Here is a 26,312-nt window from a genome sequence, read left to right as displayed (position 1 = left end):
CCCTGCTACTGATTCCTCTCCCTATGCAACCAAGCATCTGACTTGTCTACCTGAATGCTTTGGTGCATTGCTTGCCTGTCTTCAAGTCATCTGAATGGTGACTCCTAAATCCCTTTCCTCCTCTGTATTTTCCATTATAGTGTCATTTGATGCTATATTTAGCCTTTAGGTTATTGAGACCCAAGTGCATGATTTTGCATTAAACTGTAGTTGCCATGTTCTTTCCCATTCCTCTAGCCTACCCAGATCCTCAGTCATTTGTTTTACCCCTCCTCGTGTGTCTACTCTGTTGCATACTTTTGTGTCATCTGCAAAAAGGCATAGTTTACCTTCAATACCAATTGCAATATCACCAACATAGATATTAAAAAGCACTGGCCCAAGTACCCGTCACTGTGTCAAAATTATAGGCCAATAGCTCTTCTGAACTCCGACGTTAAAATCTATGCAAGGTTAATAGCGAATAGGTTAAACCTATCTTGCCAATTTGGTGTCATATTGACCAAGTGGCTTTACTTTAGGTAGGTAGGCACTAGATAACAGTCAAAGAGTTTTTTCCCTTCTGGAAGCTCATGTTGCTCAACCAATACCCATGGTACTGCGCTCTCTTGATGCAGCTTTTGATAGGCTCCATTGGCTATATACCGTATGTCCCGAATTCTTGCTAGGTTTGGATTTTCTGGATTATTCTGAAAACTATTTTAAACCTATACACTAACCCCTTGGCCCGTATCTTTAGTAAAGACTTTCTCTCAAAGAATTTTGATACTACCAATGGAATGAGACAGGGCTGCCCTTTATCGCCTTTAATATTTGCCTTAGCTATGGAACCCCTTGCTGAAAAATTAGATCTTCCCCCTCCTTTTGAAGGTTTGGTTCTTCTGAGCATAAGATATGTCTCTTTGCGGATGACATTCTTCTTTTCGTTACAAAACCAGAAACTTTTTTACCTGCCCTTCACATTATTCTCCAAGAGTATTCCACAGTTTCGTACTATAAGTTAAATACCTCAAAAACTGAAGCACTGGCATATAATATTGACCATATCTCTCTACAGCTCCTTCAGAATCAATATTCTTATGCTTGGCAGATTACCGATCTCCGATACTTAGGAATTAGAATACCAATAAATGTGCAAGATGTTATAGTGTGTAACTATCAGCCATTACTAGATCAATTGTCTACTCTTACTAGGATGCGGGTGAACTATGAAATTTCTTGGATGGGGCGCCTTTCTTCTGTAAAAATGAAGTTACTCCCTAAAATTCTCTATCTCTTTCGAGCTATACTATACTTAGTTCTGTTACGCTTACTAAATAATTTTTATTCAGTTATTTCTACATTTGTTTGGAAGGGTAAACGACCTCGAATGGCTAGATCTCGCCTATTTAGATCCAAAACTAGAGGTGGTTTGGCTGTACCAAATCTTGAGTTATATCAACATGCCTGTCTTCTTGACCAAGTAAGAGATTGGCTTTCTCCTGCACCCACTAAACCATGGGTAGATATAGAAAATTCCCTATGTAAAGCTTCCCTTTACGAGATTTGTTATGGGTTAAGGCTAAGGACAGACCTCCTTCCTCTGTTACACTGAGGAGATTCTCTGATACCCTCATAATTTGGGACAAACTAATTAGTTCTCATGATGATATTTCCCTTCCATCTTCTAACATTTCTATATTGGCACTTTCAAAATTGATTTCCAACCTATCCCTACTTAATTGGTCTGCCCATGGCATTCTAACTGTTAAAGATCTGTACATTGATAATTACCTTAAAACATTTCAACACCTTCAGGACCAGTACTCTATTCCTAAAAATGACTTTTACAAATGTGGCACTGGGTGCTTTCCAATGACTCTCTAGCACAACCCCTCCCTCCTCCTCCATACATACTGTCTAAATTTCACTCTCCATCACATAGAGGTGGAATATCTGTGTGGTACACTTACGTCCCCGTTAGAAGATAATAAGCTTTCAATACCAACCAAGTGGGAGACCAAACTTAAAATGACCTTAACAGATGAGGATTGGATTATATTATTTTCAAATATTTTTAAAATGTCTAAATGTTTGAACCACACTGAAATGATGATTAAATTAATTCATGGTCTATATCATACACCAGATAAATTACACCAAATTTGGCCGGAAACTTCTAAATTCTGCTGGAGAAATTGTGGATATGAAGCTACACTGATACATATTTTTGGGTCTTGTCTTCTAAGTAGCTCTCTTTGGTCAGACATTTTGAAATTAATTACCCAGGTCACTACGGAGGCTCTTCATCAACTTCCGGAAATTGCTCTTTTACATTATTTTCCACTATCAGTACAAGCTCACAACTAATATGTTATTGGTCATATTTTTATAGCTACAAGAGCGGCTTTAGCACAATATTGGAAAAGATCTGATCCTCCGCTCATCAAAAATAAGGTTGAATGTCCAAACAAGCTTTGAAATGGAAACCTTCGGGGTTAAATACTCCACTTCTACCTCATCCCCACTGATTAAATGGCGTCCGTGGTCTGATTTTTATGACGCTCAGGTTGTTTCTGCAAGGACTTCAACTAAGGTTACTTCTACTTAACTATGCCTGGTAAATTATTTATTTTTGTATAAATTCATGCACGCTTTAATAGGTTTATGCACTTTCGCATTTTTATGTACATTTTTTTTTCCTTTCTCTCCCTGCGTCTATTCGTTCACTGTTTTTGTTGTTATTTTGTGTTTTTGTGTTTTTAAATATATATATTTATATTTATTATATTTATTATGTATCTCTGTTTACTGTCGTGTAGAATTTGTAATGTAATATATTTCATTTCTTTTTTCTTTTTTTTCTTCTCTATAATAGAACATACATAGAATATAATAAAAACTATTTGAGATAAAAAAAAAAGCATTGGCCCAAGTATAGATCCCTGGGTTACTCCACTGGTAACCTTTCCCTCCCGTGAATACATTTCCATTTACTACAACTCTCTGTTTCCTATCCTACAACCAAGATCTTATCCATTCAACAGTCATAGAATCCAATCCCAAACTTACCAGTTTGTTTATCATTCTGCGATGCGGGACCGTGTCAAAAGCCTTACTAAAGTCTAGATAAGCTACATCTACCCCACCCCCCCTTGATCTATTATTTATTCGTTTTCATATATTTGGGCTGATTTGCTTGACTTCCGTTGTCCGCTGAGATACTTCAACGTAACGCAATTTGAGGGCCTTTTCCAAGTTTAATCGTATTTTGTAGCGGGGCTGGGAGGTTTAACGCTGCCATAGACAATGAAGGCAGGTGCCTCCAGTGCGAGGGGGCAATAAAATGCAGGACGGGGACTGTTTTTGTAAGTTTAAAGATATCCATCCCATATCTCTGCTAGGAATCGGTATGTAATGCTGGCTGTCTGGATGCCTCCTGTCAGAATATTGATGGTTTCTATCCCGACAGGGGTTGGGTAAATATACATCCCCTCTCCCCCTTCCCCCCCCAACCCTCCCTTTTTGTAGCCTTCCCTAACCCTCCCCGTTATTGCCTTAACCTAAGTCTCCCCAGTGGTTCTTAACCCTATCCCTCCCCCCTAAGGGCGCCTAACCCTCCCCCCTCGCGGTTAACGATAAGGCCCAGGGACTTACGTGGTTCCGACTGACGTCCTTCGACGTTCCGGCGTCGGATTTTTTTACACCTGTCTTAAGTTCCTTGTTGGGATCCCCCTGTCTGTATTAAACAGGCGGCATGGCGGCCGCCGGTCTCATGACTATCTCCCCTCTGCTATCTGCTGCCGTACTCCTTTGTTAAATAGCCAACATATATTCCAATTTTTGGGAATATCCTCTGAAGATGACTGCAACAACAGTTTAGGCCCAAATCTCATTTGTAATAAATACATAAAACTAGAAAAGCAGCGTAGAGAGGTCTAATGTGCATCAGGTTTTTTATTACATGTATCACTTTTGTGTGGTTTTAGGATTGCTATAACTACAGTATTACAAGGTTGTTTAGAAATATATGTTTTCCTGTATGACTATAGGAAGCTTCCAACTTCCACAATCTCAGATTGTCTAAAATATGAGTCATTTGTGAAAAGCAAGTTATCCTAAATTAACCCTCAAATCGTTTCATCCCCTAACAAAATCTCATGGTTGCACATGGTGGCATAACTTGTCATGTAAGAATAGCCACCCTGGCAAATGGCATAAACTCTGCCAAAGGTGCATACACACCCCGTATATATTCCATATATTCACTTCTTGTTTTATTTTTGTCCTCATGGTTTTGTAAGTTTCAGATTGCAGAAAATGAGGTTATTGTACATTGTACAGCTGGTTATAAAGGAGGGTGTCTGCTTGTTGCCCGCTCACCAGTTGTCTCTCTCCCCCCACAGGTCATGTAGGAGGGCAGGAATGCTATGAAGATGGGAGTTTTGGTGTTCATGAGGAACTTGCTGCTGGCCCTTTGCCTCTTCTTGGTGTTGGGCTTTCTTTATTATTCTGCTTGGAAGCTCCATCTACTGCGCTGGGAGGATTCACGTAAGTCTCTTATCTTTCCTTCTCTTGCTATATAATTGCTCTTTAATATCCTCTGAGCTCTTCTTGCCACATCTTCCAGGTGCTCCTCATAGTCAGGGACAAAAGCATTTTCCTCCCCTTGGGTCTCTGTCCACTCTCTCCCTCCCACTGGGTCATTGTTCTCTCTCTCTTTTTCTTTCTCTCTTTTTCTCTGTCTCTCTTTTTCAATGTCCTCTCTGCATTAGGGCTCGAGAATGTGGCTGCCATGACCGGCGCAGGGCAGGTCACACAAACAATGGACGGAAGATAATTTTCTCAAACAATTGAATAACCCACCTCCCCCTGCTCGCTCGCTCTCTCTCAATGTCTTCTCTCTCTCTCTCTGTGGTCCCTCTCGCTCTCAATAGGCCTGATTCAGAGGTGGGACACAGCATCGATTTCAGTCGCAAACGGCCCATGTGTACAGTGTACGCATGCATCACAGTCACACTACGCATGTGCCACGATGGTCTTGCGATGACGGTCGTTGTGTGGATTAGGAGACACAGTGATTGACCGACAGAAACCATTTGGGGATAGTAACGGGGGACTGATGACTAAAATTCAGGATTGTCTACAAATTCATTTGCAGTGGTCAAGGTGACTTATTTGCGGCCGACATGCTGGGCGACTATTGGGTTTCTCATCAGAAGTCTGATGGTGCGTCTTTGTACGCAAGCAATGGGCTTGGGATGCCGCTAGTGGGCGTCTCAATACAAATCCCAGCGGCTGCAACGTTTGCTTATTTTCTCAACTGCTGCAACAGAATTTGCGTCCACCTCTGTATCAGGCCCAATGACCTCTCTCTCTCTATCCTCCCCCTCTCTCTCTCTCTGTCCTCTCTCTCTCTGTCCTCTCTCTCTCTGTCCTCTCTCTCTCTCTCTGTCCTCTCTCTCTCTCTCTGTCCTCTCTCTCTCTCTCTGTCCGCTCTCTCTCTCTCTCTCCGCTCTCTCTCTCTCTCTCTCTCTCTCTCTCTCTCTCTCTCTCTCTCTCTCCGTCTCTTCCTCTCTCTCTCTCCCTCTCTCTCTCTCTCTCTGTCCTCTCTCTCTCTCTCTCTCTCTCTGTCCTCTCTCTCTCTCTCTGTCCTCTCTCTCTCTGTCCTCTCTCTCTCTCTCTGTCCCCCTCTATCTCTCTCTTGTCCTCTCTCTCTCTCTCTGTCCTCTCTCTCTCTCTCTCCCTCTCCTCTCCTCTCTTCTCTCTTGCTCTCTCTCTTCTGTCCTCTCTCTCTCTTCTCTCTCTCTCTCTGTCCTCTCTCGTCTCTCTCTCTTCTCTCTCTGTCCTCTCTCTCTCTCTCGTCTCTGTCCTCCTCTCTCTCTCTCGGTCTCTGTCCTCTCTCTCTCTGGCCCTCATTCAGAGGCAGTCGCAAGAAGCGATCGCTCTCTCTAAATGAGGGCGGCCGCTTCCTTTTTTTTTTTAGTGCAGCCTCCTGGTCGCTAGCTAATCTGTGGGTTACCACCCACAGCTTAGCGACCGACCAGGTTGATGGTCACGATGGTGAACACCATCGCGACCATCGGGGCTTGCAACGAGACCCTAAGGTTGGGTCTCGGCAACCGCAAGCCCCAGGGAGCTTCCTGCTCTGATAGAGCAGGAAACTCCCCACTGACATCACTACTGATGTCAGTGTGGCCGCCCACAAAGCGGTAGGCGCCTCCGTTTTGGAAACCACTCCCCCGGCCCGCCTACAGTGCGGCCGCTGCGCGTGCGCAGGGCTAACCATCGACCCGGTTGCGAGCGCATCGGCGCTTGCGACCGGGTCTGAATGAGACCCTCTGTCCTCTCTCTCTGTCCTCTCTCTTGCTCTCTCTCTCTCTCTGTCCTCTCTCTCTCTCCTTCCCACTGTCCTTTCTTTCTTTGTTCTTTCTCTGTACTCTTACTTTCTCTTGCTCTGTTCTCTCTCTCACTCTGTCCTCTTACACCTCTCTCTCTCTCTCTCTCTCTCTCTCTCTCTCTCTCTCTCTCTCTCTCTGTCCTCTTACTTTCTCTCGCTCTCTGGGCCTGATTCAGACCTGCTCGCGAGCGCTGAGCGCTCGCAAGCAGGTCGATGTTGGCCAAGTGCGCATGCGCACAAGGGAGCCGTCGCTATGGGTCTCGCTACACAGGGGGCGTGCTGTCGATGTTGAGTGACAGCACGCCCCCTTTGGTGGGCGTGCCTGCCCAGACGGAGGCGTTCCCATGGGAACGCCTAACGTCTGGGACCGGCCCCACTGACATCACTAGTGATGTCAGTGGGAGTGCTTTCGGCTCTGTTTGAGCCAAAAGCACTCCAGGGCTTGCAGCAACGAGACCCTACCACAAGGGTCTCGTCTCAAGCCCGATGGTCGCGATGGTCTTGACCATCTTCCTGGCCGCTTGCTATAGCTGTTGGTGGTCACCCACAGCTATGCGAGCGGCCAGGAGGCCGCTCTAATAAAAACAGAAGGCCGGCCCTGATTTAGCTCTGTCAGAGCGTCCGGCTCTGAATCAGTCCCTCTGTTCTCTCCCTTTGTGTGCTCTCCATGTTCTCTATCTCTGTTCTCCATCGTCCTCTCTCTGTTCTCTCACCTTCTCTCTCTCTGTTCTCTTGCCCTCTCTCTCTCTGTTCTCTTGCCGTCTCTCTCTCTCTGTTCTCTCGCCCTCTCTCTCTCTTCTCTCGCTGTTTTCTCACCCTTTCTCACTCTCTCTCTCTCTCTCTCTCTCTCTCTCTCTCTTCTCTCGCCCTCTCTCTCTCTCTTCTCTCGCTGTTTTCTCACCCTTTTTCTCTCTCTTCTCTTGTCCTCTCTCTGTTTCTGTGTTCCCTCCCCTCTCTGTTCTCTCTCTCTCTCTCTCTCCTCCCCATCTCTCTCTCTCCCACTCACCTGTGTTACATACCCCCCTCTTCATCTGTGATTGTCTTCCATTACAGTTCCCGCACAAACATCATTACACTTACTAGCTCCTCATTGCTACAGAAACACTGAAAAGCTTGGAGATGTAATGGGGGAGCAGCGTGTGAGTTTGTACAGCTGCATTACATGTAAGAATAAAGTGACCACATCGCAGTCAATGAAGAACATCCCACAGCGTGTTGATAAAAAAAAGGGACAAGTCTGAAAATCCTCAGCCGGGGTGTAGACCCGTTACAACGAGGATATATCTGTGTACAGTGCTTGGTATATACAGCTGCTAATCCCCCCCCCCCCAGCCCTGTGCATGGATGTTACTTGCAGTGTTTTGGAGGCACATACAGTGGCTATTGGTTGTGAGATGTGGACTGTGTGTAATTCTGTGTCATGGGTTTCTGGTGAGGGCCTCCATCATTTATAGCTGTAGGAGGACTGAGAGGTTAAGAGCTGATTTCTGGTCCTTGAATATTGAGTAGGGATTTGGCAGCGTCAGTAATGTCTCTGGAATTTCATAAAGCTGGAAATTGATCAGGTTGTGCAGCTAATCAAGGCTAATGAAAAAAGCTATCCATATAATTCATGTGCCGTCTCCTGTGACATGCTTACCCTGCTCCTGCCTCTACACCGTGTCCCAGCAAAGGACAAAATGTAATACACCCTCTTGGGAGTAGATCTTGTGCATGTGTAATTATTCCAAAAATATTTAGAAATGCCCATTAATAAAATAGACACGGAGAGAGTCCAAACCATGCCGCATTGTATATGGCAAAGGTCACCCAGAATGTGCTTACACAGTATACATAACCTTATGTGAGCGTTTCCTGGGATTTAATGTAAGCTAATTCTCCCAGGAGAGAGCCTAGAAATAAAAAATGAGATCGACATCTCATAACATAGCATTACATAAAGCTCCCCATATGAAAATATTTCATACCCTACTCGTCTCCTCATAGCATTACATAAAGCTCCTCATATGAAAATATTGCATACCCTACACGTCTCATTATAGCATTACATATAGCTCCACATATGAAAATATTACATACCCTACACGTCTCATTATAGCATTACATAAAGCTCCACATATGAATATATTACATACCCTTCACGTCTCATTTTAGCATTATATAAAGCTCCCCATATGAATAAATTACATACCCTACATGTCTCATTATAGCATTACATATAGCTCCACATATGAAAATATTACATACCCTACACGTCTCATTATAGCATTACATAAAGCTCCACATATGAATATATTATATACCCTACACGTCTCATTTTAGCATTATATAAAGCTCCTCATATGAATAAATTACATACCCTACACGTCTCATTGTAGCATTACATATAGCTCCTCATATGAAAATATTGCAAACCCTACGCGTCTCCTCATAGCATTACATTATTATTATTATTATTATCATTTATTTATATGGCGCCACAAGTGTTCCGCAGCTCCTTACATAGTACATAAACAAATAAGTAACCAGTGACATACAATACAATACAAAGCAGGGCACGGGCATGTATAATGAACATTGCTATATTAGCAATCATTACACCCACATAAGCAGCCAGGTGTTAATTGCCCAAGTGGGGAGTAAGAGATTAATTAAATTACAGTAGGGAGAAGCACAAGAGGGTAGAGGGCCCTGCTTGAAAGAGCTTACATTCTTTAAGGGAGGGGCAGACAAACAGGAGTGACACAGAATGGGGTGGGCGGGGAGAAAGGAAGATGTAGCAGCAAGTTACATAAAACTCTTAGCGCCGTATTCAATTAGTTTCGCCTCGGCGAAAAAGTTCCGCCTACCCGACTTTTCGCCTACATCGCGTGTTTTGCATGCGAAACCTTATTGTGAGCGTTCCCGCTTTTCGCTCCCTATTCAATTACTAACCAGGCGAAAATGGCAAACGGCGAATGTAAAACAGGCGAAAAGTACTATCACAATAGGGGAAATCGGTCTGAATCCCCCAAAAAGATGCACTAGCATTGGGGATCAATGTAGAAGTGTTCCAATAGCCCTAATAAAACTATTTGGGGTACTGAAGTTGTTTAAAATCCTTGTTATTAGCATCTTTGTAAAAGTGGTGAAGAATGGCATTAAGCAGTATTTTTTGGTGAAGTTTAAAAAAACGTGAAAAACCCGCCTGTTACATGCACCTGCAATCCTAAAAACACCTGACCCATCCTTGCAGACCCCTAAGAAGGCTATTTCGCTGGTTTTTATGCTTGTCCCCCCACTTTGTACTTTTTGCCCCCAAAATGAAAGTACTTTTTTGGAGTGTTCTTATGTTTTTTTTTTTTTCTGGATTTTTTGAAACAGTTGTTTTTTTTGGGGGCCTGTCCCAAGGGTTCTGAGAGGTTTCCCCACCTCTGCACCCCAAAATAAAAATGTTGCACCTCTTTTCTCCTGCTATTCTTAGGCGAATCTTTTTCACCTATTACATTACATTGCATTGACTTTCCGCTTAGGCGAAAACCAGCTTGAATTGAATTTGGAGATAAGTTCCGACCACGTGAAAAGACGCGATCGGTGATACTTTTCCGCGGAAACCGGCTTTTCGCTTCTAATTGAATACGGCCCTATGTCTAAAAAAAAAAAACCCTACGCGTTCCATTCTGTAACTGCGTCAGGGATATGCCATCTCACTCTGCATGGATTGCGTTAATAGGCCCCATGAATGGTTAACCCCTTTCTTTTGCCAATCAAGGGATTCCTAATGAGGGCAATATTTGGTAGTAATAAATGCGCCGCTTCTAAAAGTCAGGAAAGTTAATTAACCACTTGCCTGGCACGGTCGTATCAGATACGACCGCACCAGGCTGGGCTTACCCTGACATGGTCGTATCTGATACCACCAGTCAGAAATGCCCACTAGGCGGCTGTGGGAAGCTAATCTTCCCGCAGCCGCCTACATCAGAGGGACCTTCTGATCCCTCTGCAAGCGTGTCCCGATCACTGCTGGCCACAGTGATCGGGCACCGTCGGCAGCCCCCCTCCCATAGAAGCAGCAGTGCTGCTGCTGTGACCCGATCACTGTGGCCAGCAGTGATCGGGCAGCCATCTCCACCCCCTTCAGTAAACAGCAGTAGCGGCGGCTGTGGTAGCCGCCGCTGCTCTGTATCCGGGCCGCCAGCGGGAGACGCACCCGCTGCCGCTCCGGCTCTACAGTGATCACTAGGTGATCACTGTGTAGGAGCAGCCGCGGCTGCTGCCATGTTCTCCCGGCCTCAGCTCTGCCTACCCGTCCCCATGTGCCCAATCACTGCTGGCCACAGTGATCGGGCAATAAATAATAAACAATTATAATATATATATATGTGTGTGTGTATAAATATATATGTTTGTGTGTATGTGTGTGTATATGTATGTGTATATATATATATATATATATATATATATATACGTATGTGTATATATATATGTATGTGTAAATATATATGTATATATGTGTGTGTATATATATATATATATATATATATATATATACACATACACACACAGTATATATATATATATATATATATATATATACATACACACATATATATTTACACATACATGTATATATACATACGTGTGTGTGTGTATATATATATATATATATATACTGTGTGTGTGTGTGTGTGTATATATATATATATATATATATATATATACACACACACTATATATATATATATATATATATATACACACACACACATATATATTTACACATATATATATACATACGTGTGTGTGTATATATATATATACACACACACACACACAGTATATATATATATATACACACACACATATATATTTACACATACGTATATATATACATACGTATATATATATACTGTGTGTGTGTGCGTGTGTGTATGTGTATATATATATATATATATATATAATCGATCGAGTTTGGCAACTGACCATCGATGGTTTGCAAACCATCGATGGCCTGACTGGAAACAAGTGGTTTGCCATTGCTGGTGGCCATCAATGTTGCACCATCGATGGCAACCCTCAATTGATGTTTAGGAAACATCGGCAGTTGTGGTGTACACAGATCTCCTCGACCAATCGCAAAACAATTGATGGCTTCTAACGATGGTTGAACCATCGATGGTACAGCCGTCAATGGCCATCACTACAGTATAATATAAAAATTGCTATTTTTATGGTATACTGTGTTTTTAAAAAAATATTTTTTTCAAATAAAATAGTGATGGATAAGTTTAAAATTATTATGTTCGTGACCTAATTCAATCATAAAAGAAACCGACAATTTTGGAGCGGTTTTTGGAAAAAGAATTTGTCAGTTAAGTGGTTAATGCTTCTTTACTAAATACATATAGAATGTGTACAGAAGGTAGAAGACCAAATAATGTTATCTATTAGACTGTGGAAATATGTATGTAAGGTACTTCAATATTCAAACAAGTACTATGTAGGAATCTGTTTAATCAAGTAATTAAGTCTATCTTTTTACATGTAAGTTAGCCTTCATTACACGTTCCTAAGGGATGAATGTATAGTGTGCCATCTAGTGGTAGAATCTGAAAACTGCATCTTTGTTTATGGATTATTTTGGGATATGAATAGTACCAGAGAGAGGACCCTGAAATAACTTGTTGTACAGTACATTGAGTTATATAATATTCAGTAGGAAGGAATCGTTATCAAAACCACCAATTGAATATAGAATGGCTTTATTGAGGGGATTCAGGGCCTGAGTCAGCAACAATCGCAGTTGCTAATACGCATGCAATTGGCTGCTTGTTGCGTACTGCGTATGCATCGCAGTGCGTGTCCGCGATCTAGCCATTACGATCGCAGTGACTACCGAGATCCATCGCAGAGTGATTGACAGTGCCGTTTGTGGGTGGTGATGGGTGGGTGGTCGGGCGAACGCAGGTGTGCCAGTGCGTTTAAACGCCGTTGCATAGGCATGCATAAATTATCAACTGCGATGCCCTACGCAGCCTGAGGCCTCATAGCGTGCATGGTTGTTAGCAATTCCTGAGTAAGGTCAGAGCTTGTGCGACTGTGCGTGAGGCTGCGATGGTACTCGATTGTACCGATGGTTTCACAGTCTTGCTAAACAGTACGGATGTGTGTATGGTAAAGCGGGGAGTCTTTGTGTAGTGCAGCATAGCAATGGCAATGGATTAGCATACTATCGCAGTTGAACTGCGTGCGTAAACGCTATTGCATTCGCAGTTGCGTTCCGTAGTGAATCAGGCCCTCAGGGCATATGGTGACACAATGGGATATTGTATTTTTAAGGAGGAACCTGAAAACGTTCTTAAAATGTCTTCAATGGAGTGACTCCTATATATTTCCACCAAACCTAATGTAACTACCACAACTGGTTTTGTGGATCCACCTGAAAGTGCAAATTGTAGAACAATACTAGGAATCAATTGTGTCGTCACTTTTCTAGAATGTGCTAAGTGACCTCTCTAAAAGTATAGGAGGTTCAGAGAGAAAAGTTATGGACTGCTAAGTGTTTCCTTTTAGGGAATCCCTGTATCCCTTAATTGTCAGCTATGGATCATGGATTCCTTAAAAGAAAACACTTAGCAGTCCATAACTTTTCCCTCTGTAGCTCAGTCTTACACTGACACTACTGCCGCCCTTTTGTAAAGGGATACACAACCCCTACCACATCTTTAAGAAAATGTCCTATTGTGATCTGATGCAGATCTAAAAACAGAGCTGCTATGACATCATTGGTCCTGACCCTGTTTATTAATCCACCAAACTCCATGGTACAATGCTACAGAGCATGTCTACAAAGCTGTCAGTCACTCACTGTCTGCTCTTGCCCCCTCCTAACTGGGCAGCCTTCTGCAGAGGAGTGATAAAGTAGGGTGGACACAGTTATAACATACAGGAAGTAAATTAAGAGTTGATATTTATCGCTACAATATCCAATTTTTGATAAAAATATATTCACTTTGTATAATGTCTTTACTTTAAGTGAGTGGTCTGCATTAATGCAATGTTATCAGTTATTCCAAGCAATGAAGTTTATTTTGTAAAGGGTTGCTAGGAATAGACAATTATGGAAAATGGCAAGTAATCTCTTTGCATATAGTACTTCAGTAAAACCACTAGGTGGTGCTATTGCCACGTACTTGTACAGTGTCATTCTTGGTATTACTGTAGGTACGGTACTGATATTATCTGTGACTTTACTGTACCTGAAAAGTGACACATTCTCTCTATCTATAGAACTGTGTAATTTGACTTAATGTCAGACATTATATCGCTCCAACACACTAGTATACAATATTATCAGTATTGTTTATATGGCGCCACAAGTGTTCCGCAGCGCCTTACAAAGTACAGTACATAAACAAAGAAGTGAACAAGAAGCCAGTGACTTACAGTACAATACAATGCAGGACAAGGACATGGTTTATATACATTGCTGCATTAGCGATCATAACACTGAAGTAAGCAACAGGGTTTAAGCAACCAAGTGGTTAGTGCCCTAATGGGGAGTAAGGAGTAGATGAAAGTATAAGTAAGGAGAAACACAAGAGGGAAGAGGGCCCTGCTCGTAAGAGCTTACATTCTAAAGGGGAGGGGCATACAAACAGGCGTGACATGGATGGGGTAAACAGGGAGGAAGGAGCATGAAGCAGCGGGTTAGGATGAGAGCTGGATGGCGTTGATAAAGTAATGGGTCTTGAGAGCCCATTTGAAGGATTGTAGAGAGGTGGACAGTCGGATAGGAAGAGGGAGAGAGTTCCAGAGGTGGGGAGCAGCACAGGCAAAATCTTGAAGGCGGGAGTGATCCGTTAGTATGAGAGGCAATAGTAAATATTATTATAAATTTTCAAATATATACAGTATCTTTCCATTTTTCAAATTGACTTGTTTTTATAAATCTTATTTAAAAAAATCTAAATATATATTAATTATCTTTCCAACACATAAAAACACTTAAAACAATAAATATACTTAATATTAAAACTTGCAGCCAGAGCAGTTGATGCTTTGTATACAAAGCATTTCTGTATTACATTGTTAACAACTGACTGTAGCAAGAGGTAAGGTACAGTGATCACTGTGAGAACTGTATAGATGACTACACTGAGAATATAATACATGTGTAATGAGTGCAGAATGAAAGAAGTATACCGTACTGGCTGACAGTCGCATTTGATCACAGGATAAATGGAGAGAGAATAATGGCTTATGGGGGAGATGTATCGAGCCTTAGTAGAGTGATAAAGTGGAGAAGTTGACCAAAGGAACCAATCGGCTTGTACAGTAACTAACTGACATTTCAAAGGCTGGACTAGATAAATGACAGCAGAAACCGATTGGTTTCTTTAGAAGACTACTCCACTCTGTCTAGCATGGTCTTTGAAATGTCATTTAGAAGCTGATCGGTTGCTTTGGGTAACTTATTCCCTTTATCATTTACTAAGTCTTGGTGCATCTCTCCCTCAGAGTCTTAAATTACCAATGCAGCAAAGGTGAGAGAGCGTACGCTGACCACGTCCGCAGGATCAGAGACCAGACGACGGAGCACGTGAAAATCGTGGTTACAAGTTTAATACGTAAGCAGGGATCTGCAAATGATTCCGATGCAGATAAGCGCTGTAGGACTGTGGGGATAGTGTGTAAGAGTTGTTCGGCTATCTGTAGTACACATGAAAGGAAGTAACGATTAGTGTGTCAGGGGACAGTGACTGCAGGAAAACGCAGGGTTAAAGGTGGAATTTTAAGACAAGGGAGGTCCAAGGGGCATGGAAGGGGAGGCGACTTGGAAGGACAAAAGGCTGATGCACGGATCCAGCATCCTCTTTTACAAGAAATCTTTACCTCCCTCCCCTACTAACACAATAAGTCTGTGATTTTGGCGGTTGGTGGTATGGGAAACGCAATTGCAAACTAAATCATAATAAAGTTACAATGATAATCATGTGGTGCGAGGATGGTATGTCCTCCGGGGGCCGTGTAGTGATTTTGAAAGTGATTTGGCTTGACTGCCTAGCAACGGGCAGCGGGCACCTACGTCGATGTGTGACACCTATGCCAGTGTATGCAGCAGTGCTGCGGTAATTGTCACGGGCCCCATTGATATTGAAGATCGTGAAGGCTCCTCCGAAAACGAAGCGGTGCAGATACGGACTTTACAATGCGTAGCAAGGGAAGAGTTTTTGGCTGACTTCACAATCAGTGGGATTGGAAGAACCCAATCCGTGGGTAGGATTACCCACTTGGTTGACCAAATTTTGAGTAGTACAGTTTGCAATTGCTTATCCTAGGCCACCAACTTATAGAAGTGATAAATAAAATTTGGACCTTCTTCCTGCCAGCTATGGTGTGTAGCGTCTTTATTTCTCTTTCATCCACTAGGGGACACTAGAGGTGCTTACGCTGGGGTATAGAGGCGTGGATAACTGGAGCCGGCACTTTAAATAATTTAGAAGTGTGAAGCTCCTCCCCCTCTATGCCCCATCAGCCCTCAGTTTAGAAAATGTGCCTCATGGAGCTGGTCACAATCTGCTGTGATCCAGCAGCACATATATGTTTATTATTTTCTTTTATTTAGGTTTATTTATTTTGTACACTTTTTACTCTATATTAGGTACCCTTCGCCACCTCTCTAAAGGTGGGGTCCGGGTACCTGGCGCCCTGTCCTTATAGGAGGCAGGAAGGAGTGCACAGCGCTTATATGAAAAGCACTGACAGCTCCTTACCGCCACAGCACATTCTCAACAAGGAAGAAGAGAAGTGCTGACTGCTGCAGAGAGCCTCCATCGGGGACCACGCAGTGAGTAATCACCTGCGCATCCCCCGGCTCCCAGCCCCGCCGCTGCCCAGCGGTTTTACATAATTAGAATGCTGGGCAGCTAATGCAGAGCACTATGTTCTCCCTCTCCCACCTCCCGCTTGTAAGCGCGGCACCCGGCTCAGCCTGGTGCGGGGCAGCTGATAAAGCGCGGCCACCTGCTCTCCCTCCTTCCGCCCGGCTCTCCCCGCTGTTACAGTAGCGCGGGGCAGGGGATAAGTGCGCTACAGGTGCGACCAGGCGCATGCTCTCCCTCCTTCCGCCCGGCTCTCCCTCTCCCTGCTGTTACACGCGGGGCAGAGAGGCGGTAAGTGGTCCGCTGTACACGCGGTGCGGCGCGCGGGGGGGAGGTTAATGGCCACAGAAGCCATCTTGTAAAGCCCTTTAGGGCATAAAGAAGGGGGGCGGAGCTTAAAGGCAGCGCGGGTCTCTCTCCTCTACGCGGCACGCGGCTGTATACCGCAGGGCTGCCGCTCTTCATTACACAGCAGCTCATACTGCATCTCTATATAGGAGATTGCAGTGTAGAGACAGAAGGCTGGATTCCTCTGCTGCCATTCCTGTGCTGCAGGACAACATCCCCTGATTACATCCCTGGTAGAGAGGCTGTAAGTAACTGGGGTGTAAGTGCAGGGGAATCTGATCTTCTTGTTTTTATATGTCTGTGTCTTTTCTGTTTTATGCTGTTTCTCTGAGTGACTGTGTGTACCATGTCCAACAGAACCAAGGCTTCTCAAAGGCTGTTTGTCTGTTCCAAGTGTAACAACAAACAGACCAAGCCACATGCCACTGGGTCCACGTTATGTGATGCTTGTATAACAACGGATTCACAGATGGCAATTACTAGCTCTCCTGCTCCGCCATGGGTCACTGACATGGTAGGAGTTATGTCAAATTTAACATCGGAGTTGGCTGAGGCGCGCAGGTCTCAACCTCCCTGGGTAGCTGACTTAACCAAGTCTCTAGACACCCTGGTTCATATGATGGGTACAGCGGTGCCTGCACCCTCCACTTCCTGCCAAAGCCCGTCTCAAAAGCGTACTCTAATGACTGTTCTCCAGTCAGAAGAGTCGGACGAAGATTTCCTCGCCACAGAGGATACCGTAGAGGGTGAATTGGAGGAAGTTTTACAAGAAATAACAGGGCCTGGAAACAATTCCAAATTTCAAGACCTGGGTTCAGATCCCACGTCCACTGACTATTTAATGTGTATCCAGAGATGGTGCAGAGGGTAAAGCACCTGTTCTGCATCTGGGCGTAGTTTTCCGTCTAGCTCCCCTTTTTCATCATCCATGATGGAGAAGTGGGAAACTCCTCCTCCTGTAGATGTCTGTTTCCCGTCTCACTAAGAAAACAGCACTTCCGGTGCCGGGAGCTACTGTTTTAAAGGATACTTCGGATCGTAAGTTGGAGACAACACTATGATCTATATATACCGCAACGGGAGCTCAACTTAGTCCTAACCTTGATACCGCCGGGGTTAACAAGGCTGTTGCTTGCTGGGCTGACCAGATGATTTCAGGTTTGGACTCAGGTACTTCCAGAGCAGAATTACGTCTATTAGCAGAACACATCCGTGAGTCTGCAGTTTACTTGGGAGAAGCTTCAAAGGATATTAGTCAGATTAGTGCTCGCATATCTGCATCTGCTATTTCAGGACGCAGAGCTCTGTGGTTGCGCGCTTGGTAGGCGGACGCAGAGTCCCAGCATGCGGTTGAGGGTTTACCATTCACGGGTGACATGCTTTTTGGCCCGGAATTGGACAAGTGGATATCCCAAGCCACGGGGCGGTAAGTTCTCTTTCCTCCCGTCTACTGCTCCAGATCCCAGAAGACCTTATACTGGACCTTCGTTTCATTCCTTTTGAGCCCCTCATTCCTTTCATGGTAGAGCCAGAGGTGCTCCTACGCAACCGAGAGGAGGTAGAGGTCGTCCACACATGGTTGCACGTAGACCAGGGTCTAAACCAGCTGAGAAACTGGTGGCATGACGGTTTTCCGTCCCACCTGGGGTCTCCTGCGGTGGGAGCCCACTTGCAAGAATTTCAAGTTCTACAGGAGGCTATCAGGTCTCTAGTAGTGTCATCTGTGTTAGTTCTGGTTCCGGAGCATCAGCGAGGTATGGATTTTATTCAAGCCTGTTTGTAGTGCCCAGACCGGAGGGTGCGGTCATGGCCATCTTGAACCTCAAGTCCTTAAACCTGTATCTAAAGATGTATCATTTCAAAATGGAATCTCTGCAGTCTGTTGTTGCGAGCTTGGAACCAGGGGAGTTCCTATTATCCCTGGATATAAGGGATACTTATCTCCATTTTCCCATGGGAACCACACCAAGCTTTTCTGCATTTTGCCATATTGAAAGATCATATCCTCGGCTCCCCGCATATTCAACAAACTCATAGCAGCCATGATCGCTCTCCTTCGGTCATCGGGAGTGAACATAATCCATTATTTGGACGATCTGTTGCTCAAGGCTCCATCAGTATCTCTTCTATCAGATCAATCACAGAGGTTAGTCCAGCTGGTCCTCAGACCAAAGAAGGTGTCAATGCTTCTTTGTCTGCGTCTCTTAGGAAAGATGGTAGCTGCTTTCGAGGCACTACAGTTCGGCTGGTTTCACTCCAGGGGTCAGGGTCTCATCTGCTTCTACAACGACAGATCCGTCTGAGCCCGGTTACCAGAGTGGCCTTCTCTGGTGGACACAATCCACCAATCTTTTAGCGGGCCGGAGATTCGGAGTGTGGAACTGGATCATCGTAACTACGGATGCCAGCCTCCGAGGATGGAGAGCAGTAGTCCTTGATTACCACTTTCAGGTTCAAGGGTCCCCTCCAGAACAGAAGTGGGCCATAAAGGAGTTGGAACTCAGAGCGAACAATGCTCTGATAGAGGCAACAGAGTTTCTAAAGGGCTCATCCGGTAAGAGTTCAGTCCGACAGCGTGACGGCAGTCGTTTTTCATCAACGGCCTGAGTCGCATGGCTATGCGAGAAGTAACTGAGATCTTCCGGTGGGCCGAGAACCAGTAAGTAATCCTGTCGGCGGTATTCATCCCGGGTGTGGACAACTGGGAAGCAGATTACCTAAGTCGACAGGATATCCAGAATGGAAACTTCATCCAGACGTGTTCAGCGCGCTGATACGTCGATGGGGATGTCCTCAGGTGAACCTCATGGCGTCACGACTGAATTGTCAGCTCCCAGTATACGTGTCAAGAACTCGAGATCCGCAGGCGGAAGCAGTAGCCGCTCTGACAAGTCAGTGGATCTACGACTTTGTTTATCTTTTTCCTCCGATTCCGCGTCTTCCTTGTCTTCTAAAAAGGGGATAAACAAGAGACAGCCTCTGTAATTCTCATGGCTCAGAACTGGCCTCTGAGAAGTTGTTTCTCGGACCTTCGGTCCCTATTGACAGAAGATCCGTGGTCCTTTCCTATGCGCCCGGATCCTCTACAGCAGGGTTTTTTTTTTCACACACCCCAACTTAGCGCAACTGCGTCTAACGGGGTGGCTCTTTAAACCGATATCCTAAGACGCAGTGGCATCCCAGACGCGGTTATTCCCACCATGATACGTGCCAGGAAGCCAGTTTCGGCTGCGCATGATCATCGCTTCTGGCATGCTTATATCATGGTGTTCCGGTCGGGGTGTTCTGTCTAGGACTTCTCGTTTATCCACAGTTTCTGCTTTTCCTTTAGACAGATCTGGATTCTGACCTTCGTCTAGGAACCTTCAAGGTGCAAGTCTCTGACCTTTCCATTTTCCTTTCAAAGGAAATTGGCCTTCTTTCCTGAGATGCTGACATTCTGTAAGGGGTCTTGCGCGCGCAGCACCCTTTCGTACGTCCAATAGCTCCCTGGGATCTAAACTTAGTGCTTCTGTTTCTTCAGTCGTCCATGTTTGAACCTTTGGAGGATGTTGATCTCAAGTACCTGTCTTGGAAGACGGTCCTCCTCCTGGCTCTTGCTTCAACTCGTAGAGTTTCAGAATGGGGGGCTATGTCTGATAAGCACCTTACCTTGTGTTTCATGCTGATAGGACGGAACTCCGGACGGTAGCCGCTTTCCTTCCCAATATTGTGTCGGCTTTTCATATCTATCAGCCTATTGTGGTACCGTTGTTGGTGGAGGACTCTGGAGGTTCTTCTGCCTTGGATGTGGTTACGGCTCTCCGCACCTATGTTGCCAGGACAGCGTCCCTCCTTAAGTTTGAGTCGTCTTTTTTGTCCTCTATGATGCTGTTCGGAGGGGTTGTCCATCATCTAAGCAGACTTTGGCACGTTGGATTCGGCTGACTATTCATCTGGCTTATGTTAGTGCCGACCGTCTGCCTCCTTCGTCCATTTCGGCTCATTCCACACGTCCTGTGGGTGCGTCATGGGCGGCCGGTAGAGGAGCCTCCTCGTCACAATTGTGCCGTGCGGCCTCTTGGTCTTCAGTTCACACGTTTGTCAAGTTTTGCAAAGTGGATATGTTTCCTTCTTTGGCATCCCGGTTTGGCCGCCTAGTTCTGCAGGCGCCTCAGAGCGCTCCCGCCCGTGGGGAAAAAACTTTGGGACGTCCCCAGCGTAAGCACCTCCAGTGTCCCCTAGTGGATGAAAGAGAAAATGGGATTTTGGTACCTACCGGTAAATCCTTTTCTCTGATTCCACAGGGGACACTGGACGCCCACCTCTGCGCTCTTTGCCTGCCTGTTCGGCTTGTTCCGTATGTTGTATGATACAGTTATTGTGTGTTCTTCTCTCCTTTTCTTACTCCGCTTGTTCTCCATCTCCTCTCGGTCTTCATTTTCTAAACTGAGGGCTGGTGGGGCATAGAGTGGGAGGAGCTTCACACTTCTAAATTTTAAAGTGCCAGCTCCAGCTATCCACGCCTTTATACCCCAGCGTAAGCACCTCCAGTGTCCCCTGTGGAATCAGAGAAAAGGATTTACCGGTAGGTACCAAAATCCCATTTTTATTGGGTATTAAGAGGTAATGATGAAGGAATCTATAGGTGGCTAACAAATTATGCAAACACACGGAAGCCATCATACTTAAGCGGCTTACGCAGCCGGCATCTGAAATGAATGATTACATCCAGATCGCCGGTGACTGCATGAAGAGTTTACTGTCTGAGTAACTTAATGTAGATAGATTAGAGGCGCCTGCCCACAGGACTGCCGTGGCACTGCATTGTCTCCCAGCACCTGGAAATTGGTACATATTGCCCATCTGCTGCAATGTATTTCTATAGTGCATGTATTGCATCGTTAGTGATTCTGTCATTTCTAACCGTTTTCAGGGCTGTCATTTAACTCAAGTAGCCATTTACTTACAGACGGGGTGATTGATTGCTTGGCTTTACATAAAGGTGGGCAGCAGATGCGGGTTTTACTGCCTTGACCTGTTATGGCCGAGTGGTCTTCCCTGGTGGTCCCAAGTCATTAACATCAGAACAGCGTGCGAGGGAAATGTATGATCTGGTCTGTTCTTCTTTATTGCTCTGTCACCAAGTTGTGCTATAGCCCAGGTAACCATCCTTGACTCAGTCATATAATTATAGTGTATGTAGAATATTATAATTATTATTATTATCGTTTATTTATATGGCACCACAAGTGTTCCGCAGCACCTTACAAAGTACAAATATAATAGTGCAATATATAATTATTAGAATATAATAGTGCAATATATACAATTATTGCATATTATTATCTTCAGACCAACACTTTTTACAGGTCTAGGGACCTCATTCAGAGCCGCTCGAAAGCGGGCCAACGGTTTGCGTACGTGCATGCGTACGCTTCGTTCTGCACTTGCGTGAACTACTCTGTGCGATCGCAGCCCGCTCGCCCAGCAAAGACAGCCCAGTGAAATGAGTGACAGGAGAGGCCGTTTGTGGGTGGTAACAGGGGCAGGACACTAATAACGGGGGAGTGGAGGTGCGAACGCAGGCGTGCCTGAGTGTTTCAACGCTGTTTTTAAAGCATGCAAAATTAACAGCGTCATAGTACACGTCACATGCCTGTTTTTTTACACTGAAGTCCTCGCAGTGCTTGCGGCAGGGTAAAGCGCTGCGATCGCTACCGATGGTGCTCGATGTACCAGTGTTTTAATACACTTCCTGGAGATGACGTGCGCTAGTGAGCGGCTCAACATACGCTAATGGGTGTCTGCATACACAGAGCGATCGCTCGCACAGCCAAAGTGGGTGTGCTTATGCCTTAGCGAGCGATCGCTTCCCATGGCGTCACTTTGCCAAATTTGCATATGCTGGATGCGAGCGGCTCTGAATGAGGTCCTATATGTACAATGGCAGGAAAAAGTTTGGCTGTTTCCTATTTTAATAAACTAATTCAACCTACATCCCTAACCTGTGACAGAAATGCAGTGTGTTCGTGTTGAGGCTCATTTCATAAGTTGATAGTGGTCAACAAAATATATAAGTTTGAATGCTCTATACAGTGACTGATCTTTTAAGTGATTTTTAATTTTGGCTAGACTATAACCTAGTTGTCTATATACAGTCCTCCAATAAACGGCTATATGAGCAGATCACCGATGAATAAATATGTTACATTGGGTTATATAGGTGTGTACATTTCCATGAGTGGCCATCTCATGTACTGGCAGGTGCATACTCTCTGTGCTCCTGACACACATTATGTGACGACATCAGGTTGTAGGAAGTCTGCCAGCTTGCAGCACATTGGCTCAGAATGGTCACCTGACTTGTCACATGCTTTACAGCCCTCACATGTCTTTTATTTAAATAAAGCTCAATGCATTTTAGTAGGAAGCACATAACAGTGAGGGACTGTGGGGGTCATTCTGACCCACTCGCAAGCGGCAGTACGCTCGCAAGTGGGTCGATGTTCCCCACTGCGCATGCGCACGATGGATGGAGCTCCGTTGTGCGCATGCACGAGACCCGGACTGCGACAGCCAAGCTGTCGCTCCGGGTCTCGCACCAAATGGGGCGTGCTGTCGATGTTGATTGACAGCACGCCCCCTTTGGCGGGCGTGCCTGCCAGACGGAGGCGTTCCCATGGGAACGCCTACCGTCTGAAGCCGGCCCCACTGACATCACTAATGATGTCAGTGGGAGTGATTTTGGCTCTGATAGAGCCAAAAGCACTCCAGGGCTTGTGGCAGGGAGACCCTACCGCAGGGTCTCCGTCGCAAGTCCGATGGTCAAGACCATCGCGACCATCTATTTGGACGCTCGTATATGCTGTGGGTGGTGACCCACAGCTATACGAGCGTCCAGGAGGACGCTCCATTTTAATGGAGGAGGGCCCTGATTCAGAGCGAGCGCTCTGGTCAGAGCGTCCGGTTCTGAATCAGGCCCTGTGTTACTAACACACTAGAAAACTGAACATCAGGTACACTGATTTGTTCCTCATCCTCCTCCTGATGGTAACGCAGTGACTGACAGACCTGTCCTCCGGCTGCCGCTGGCAGTACACCTATTACAGGTCTCTCAGGTGCATGCTACGCTCTGTCGGATTGTTCAGACAATGCTAATCGCACCTGTGAGGAGATTCTGAATTGCTGCGGCCTGAGGACAGGGTGAGAACAAATGTTATATAGATCAGTTCAGTGACCTGTTGCTGTTCCTCTCCATAAAGTACTTAGGGCCTGATTCAGCAAGGATCGCTATTCTGCTAGAACGCACGCACCGCAGTTGCTAATTTTAGCGGTGAACTGCAAATGTTTGCAATCGCATTGCGATCACAGCTTACCACAAGGATGCCCACTTCCCCTTACACACATCCGTATACTTGGGCAAAATGGCAAAATAATCGGTAACATCGGACCCATTCGCACAGTTAAGGCAGGTCAGACCTCACTCTGGAATTGCTAGATTCAGCGCACGCTATGAGCCCTCAGGCTGGGTGTATGGTATTGCAGTGGATAATTTATGCACGCCCCTGCAACGCACTGGCATGCCTGCGTTCGGCCGACCCCCCCCCGTCACCACAAACGGCACTTCCTGTCAATCACTGCTTTGAATCTGCGTAGCCTCTGCAAACGCATTTCCCATCGCAATTGCTAGTTCGTGCTCTGCGATGCATGCGCAATGCGAATTAATCGACCGATTGCGTGCGTCTTTGCTACTGCGATCCTTGCTGAATCGGGTCCTTAGTACGTAACCATCCAGAAAAATGCAGAACATTTGGGATCCAGTGATCATGGGAGGTGACTGAGAGGGAACGAGGCAGGTTTAGTATTTGTAGTGGGGAGTATTTACTTACTGCAGACGTCTTTGGCTAGTGGAGCCCTAAACACGACTCCTTATTAGAAGAGGATAATAGGCTCTAAAGTGTCCGCTGGCTCCTAGATTTGAATGATTTCTGCATTCTCAGTCATATCGTTCACCGCTAGTCTTAGTGCTCATTGATTTTGATGATGGTCTTCGCTTAAGGGGCATAAAAGTTCAACACACTAATCTTGAGAAGAGCATTCTCAGGACTTCGACTCTAACACACACTAACCTTTACATAAATTGCGCCAGCGGCCAGTACTGCATCAATTTCCTAGACCTGCTGGTGGTCCTGTCATGTAAAATGCGCATTTACCTAAAAACCACAGCACGGCACATTTAGAACCAAATCCTGGAATAAGTGGAACTTAAATTTTGCTCTCCATTTCCACTGGTTTTCTCAAAAAGCTAATATCCACATCGATGCTCCAATATCGCCTGCGTACAGATGAATCCCAGATTTAGTTCTCTCCTCCTGCGCTGACCTCTGTACTAAGCTGCTCCAACGCTCTCACAGCTGTCTGATCACGGTGGTTCTAAAAGCGCCTTGATCCTGCATTGATGAAACACAACTGATGTTGGTTCTTCTTGATATAACTATTAGGGGGTATGTTTACTAAAGTGAGAGTTTTTAGAAGTGGAGATGTTGCCTATAGCAACTAATCAGATTCTAGCTATTATCTTCTAGAATGTCTTAGATAAATGTTAAGTCGAATCTCCACTTCTAAAAACTCTCACTTTAGTAAAAATACCCCTAAGAGTCTACGGTGCCTTTATTCTACCCCCCCTTCTCCTTGTTCAGTCAACTTCAGACTTTCCTTTTAAATGCCATTCCCATGCAATATTTCCAGAGTGTTGCTCATCCTCTCTCGATAATTTCACATCTTGATCACTAAAGTTTTCCTCACCCAGCGACACGACTGTACTCCCTGTTCTCATTTCTTTCCATAGCTTTCAGGATAGAACTCAGGCCCTGATTCAGAGCCGGACGCTCTGACAGAGCGCTCGCTCTGAATCAGGGCGGTCCCTCCTGGCCGCTCGCATAGCTGTGGGTGAACACCGCTATAGCGAGCGGCCAAAATGATGGTCGCAATGGTCAAGACCATCGCGACCATCGGGCTTGCGACGAGACCCTTGTGGTAAGGTCTTGTCTGCCGCAAGCCCTGGAGTGCTTTTGGCTCTATCAGAGCCAAAAGCACTCCCACTGACATCACTAGTGATGTGTGGGGCCGGCCCCGGACGGTAGGCGTTCCCATGCGCACTTGGGCAACATCGACCCGCTTGCGAGCACTCAGCGCTCGTGAGCGGGTCTGAATCAGGCCCTTAGGGAGGTGATCATCGCCTACGAAGCACTTCACAGTACCACAGATATTTCTGACCTCGCCAATAACTAATCTCCTGGTTGTTTTCACTGTTTCTCCAGTGACCACCTGCGGTCACCCTTTCTCATTATCTCAACTTTTACAGTTGACGGCATATCCACTGGACGATATTGCGGACGATTAACGATAACAATATCGTTCAAATCGTCCAAATTTTCATCTAGTGGATATATGCGGCTAATGGTATGTACACACAGTACAACGGGGGGACGATCAAATAAAGATAACGATCGTTATCTGATTGTCCTGCATGTTGGATGATCGTTATCGAACATCCAACACATGCTGCAAGCCCCTTACAACTATAACGACGCTTGATTAACGATCGCGGGTCCCTATAGTAAACAGGCTAACCGGGTCGATATCGACCAGGTATGCCTGCTTGCACGGACTCCCGACGATGGTCGATAACTACCATATGTGGCCGCGGTTCGACCATCGTTTGGTTGTTTGCAGGGGCC

The 26,312-nt window shown here is 45.3% G+C and overlaps 1 protein-coding gene across 6 annotated transcripts in view; it reads left to right on the top strand.

Moving 5' to 3' along the window:
* Positions 1–26,312, top strand: part of ST3GAL3 (ST3 beta-galactoside alpha-2,3-sialyltransferase 3) — a 494,104-nt gene that overhangs the window by 118,595 nt on the left and 349,197 nt on the right. For all 6 annotated transcript variants that reach the window (XM_088455666.1, XM_088455665.1, XM_088455668.1 and 3 more), the window contains exon 2: positions 4,386–4,530. In XM_088455666.1, coding sequence (XP_088311792.1) covers positions 4,410–4,530 — 121 coding nt within the window. In that variant the 5' untranslated portion in view covers positions 4,386–4,409. The remainder of the gene's footprint in view (positions 1–4,385; positions 4,531–26,312) is intronic.

This window comes from Taudactylus pleione, unplaced genomic scaffold (assembly GCF_031769625.1).
Source record: "Taudactylus pleione unplaced genomic scaffold, aTauple2 ptg000662l, whole genome shotgun sequence".
In the NCBI taxonomy this organism is placed as follows: domain Eukaryota; kingdom Metazoa; phylum Chordata; class Amphibia; order Anura; family Myobatrachidae; genus Taudactylus; species Taudactylus pleione.
This window is presented reverse-complemented; position numbering and strand designations above follow the sequence as displayed.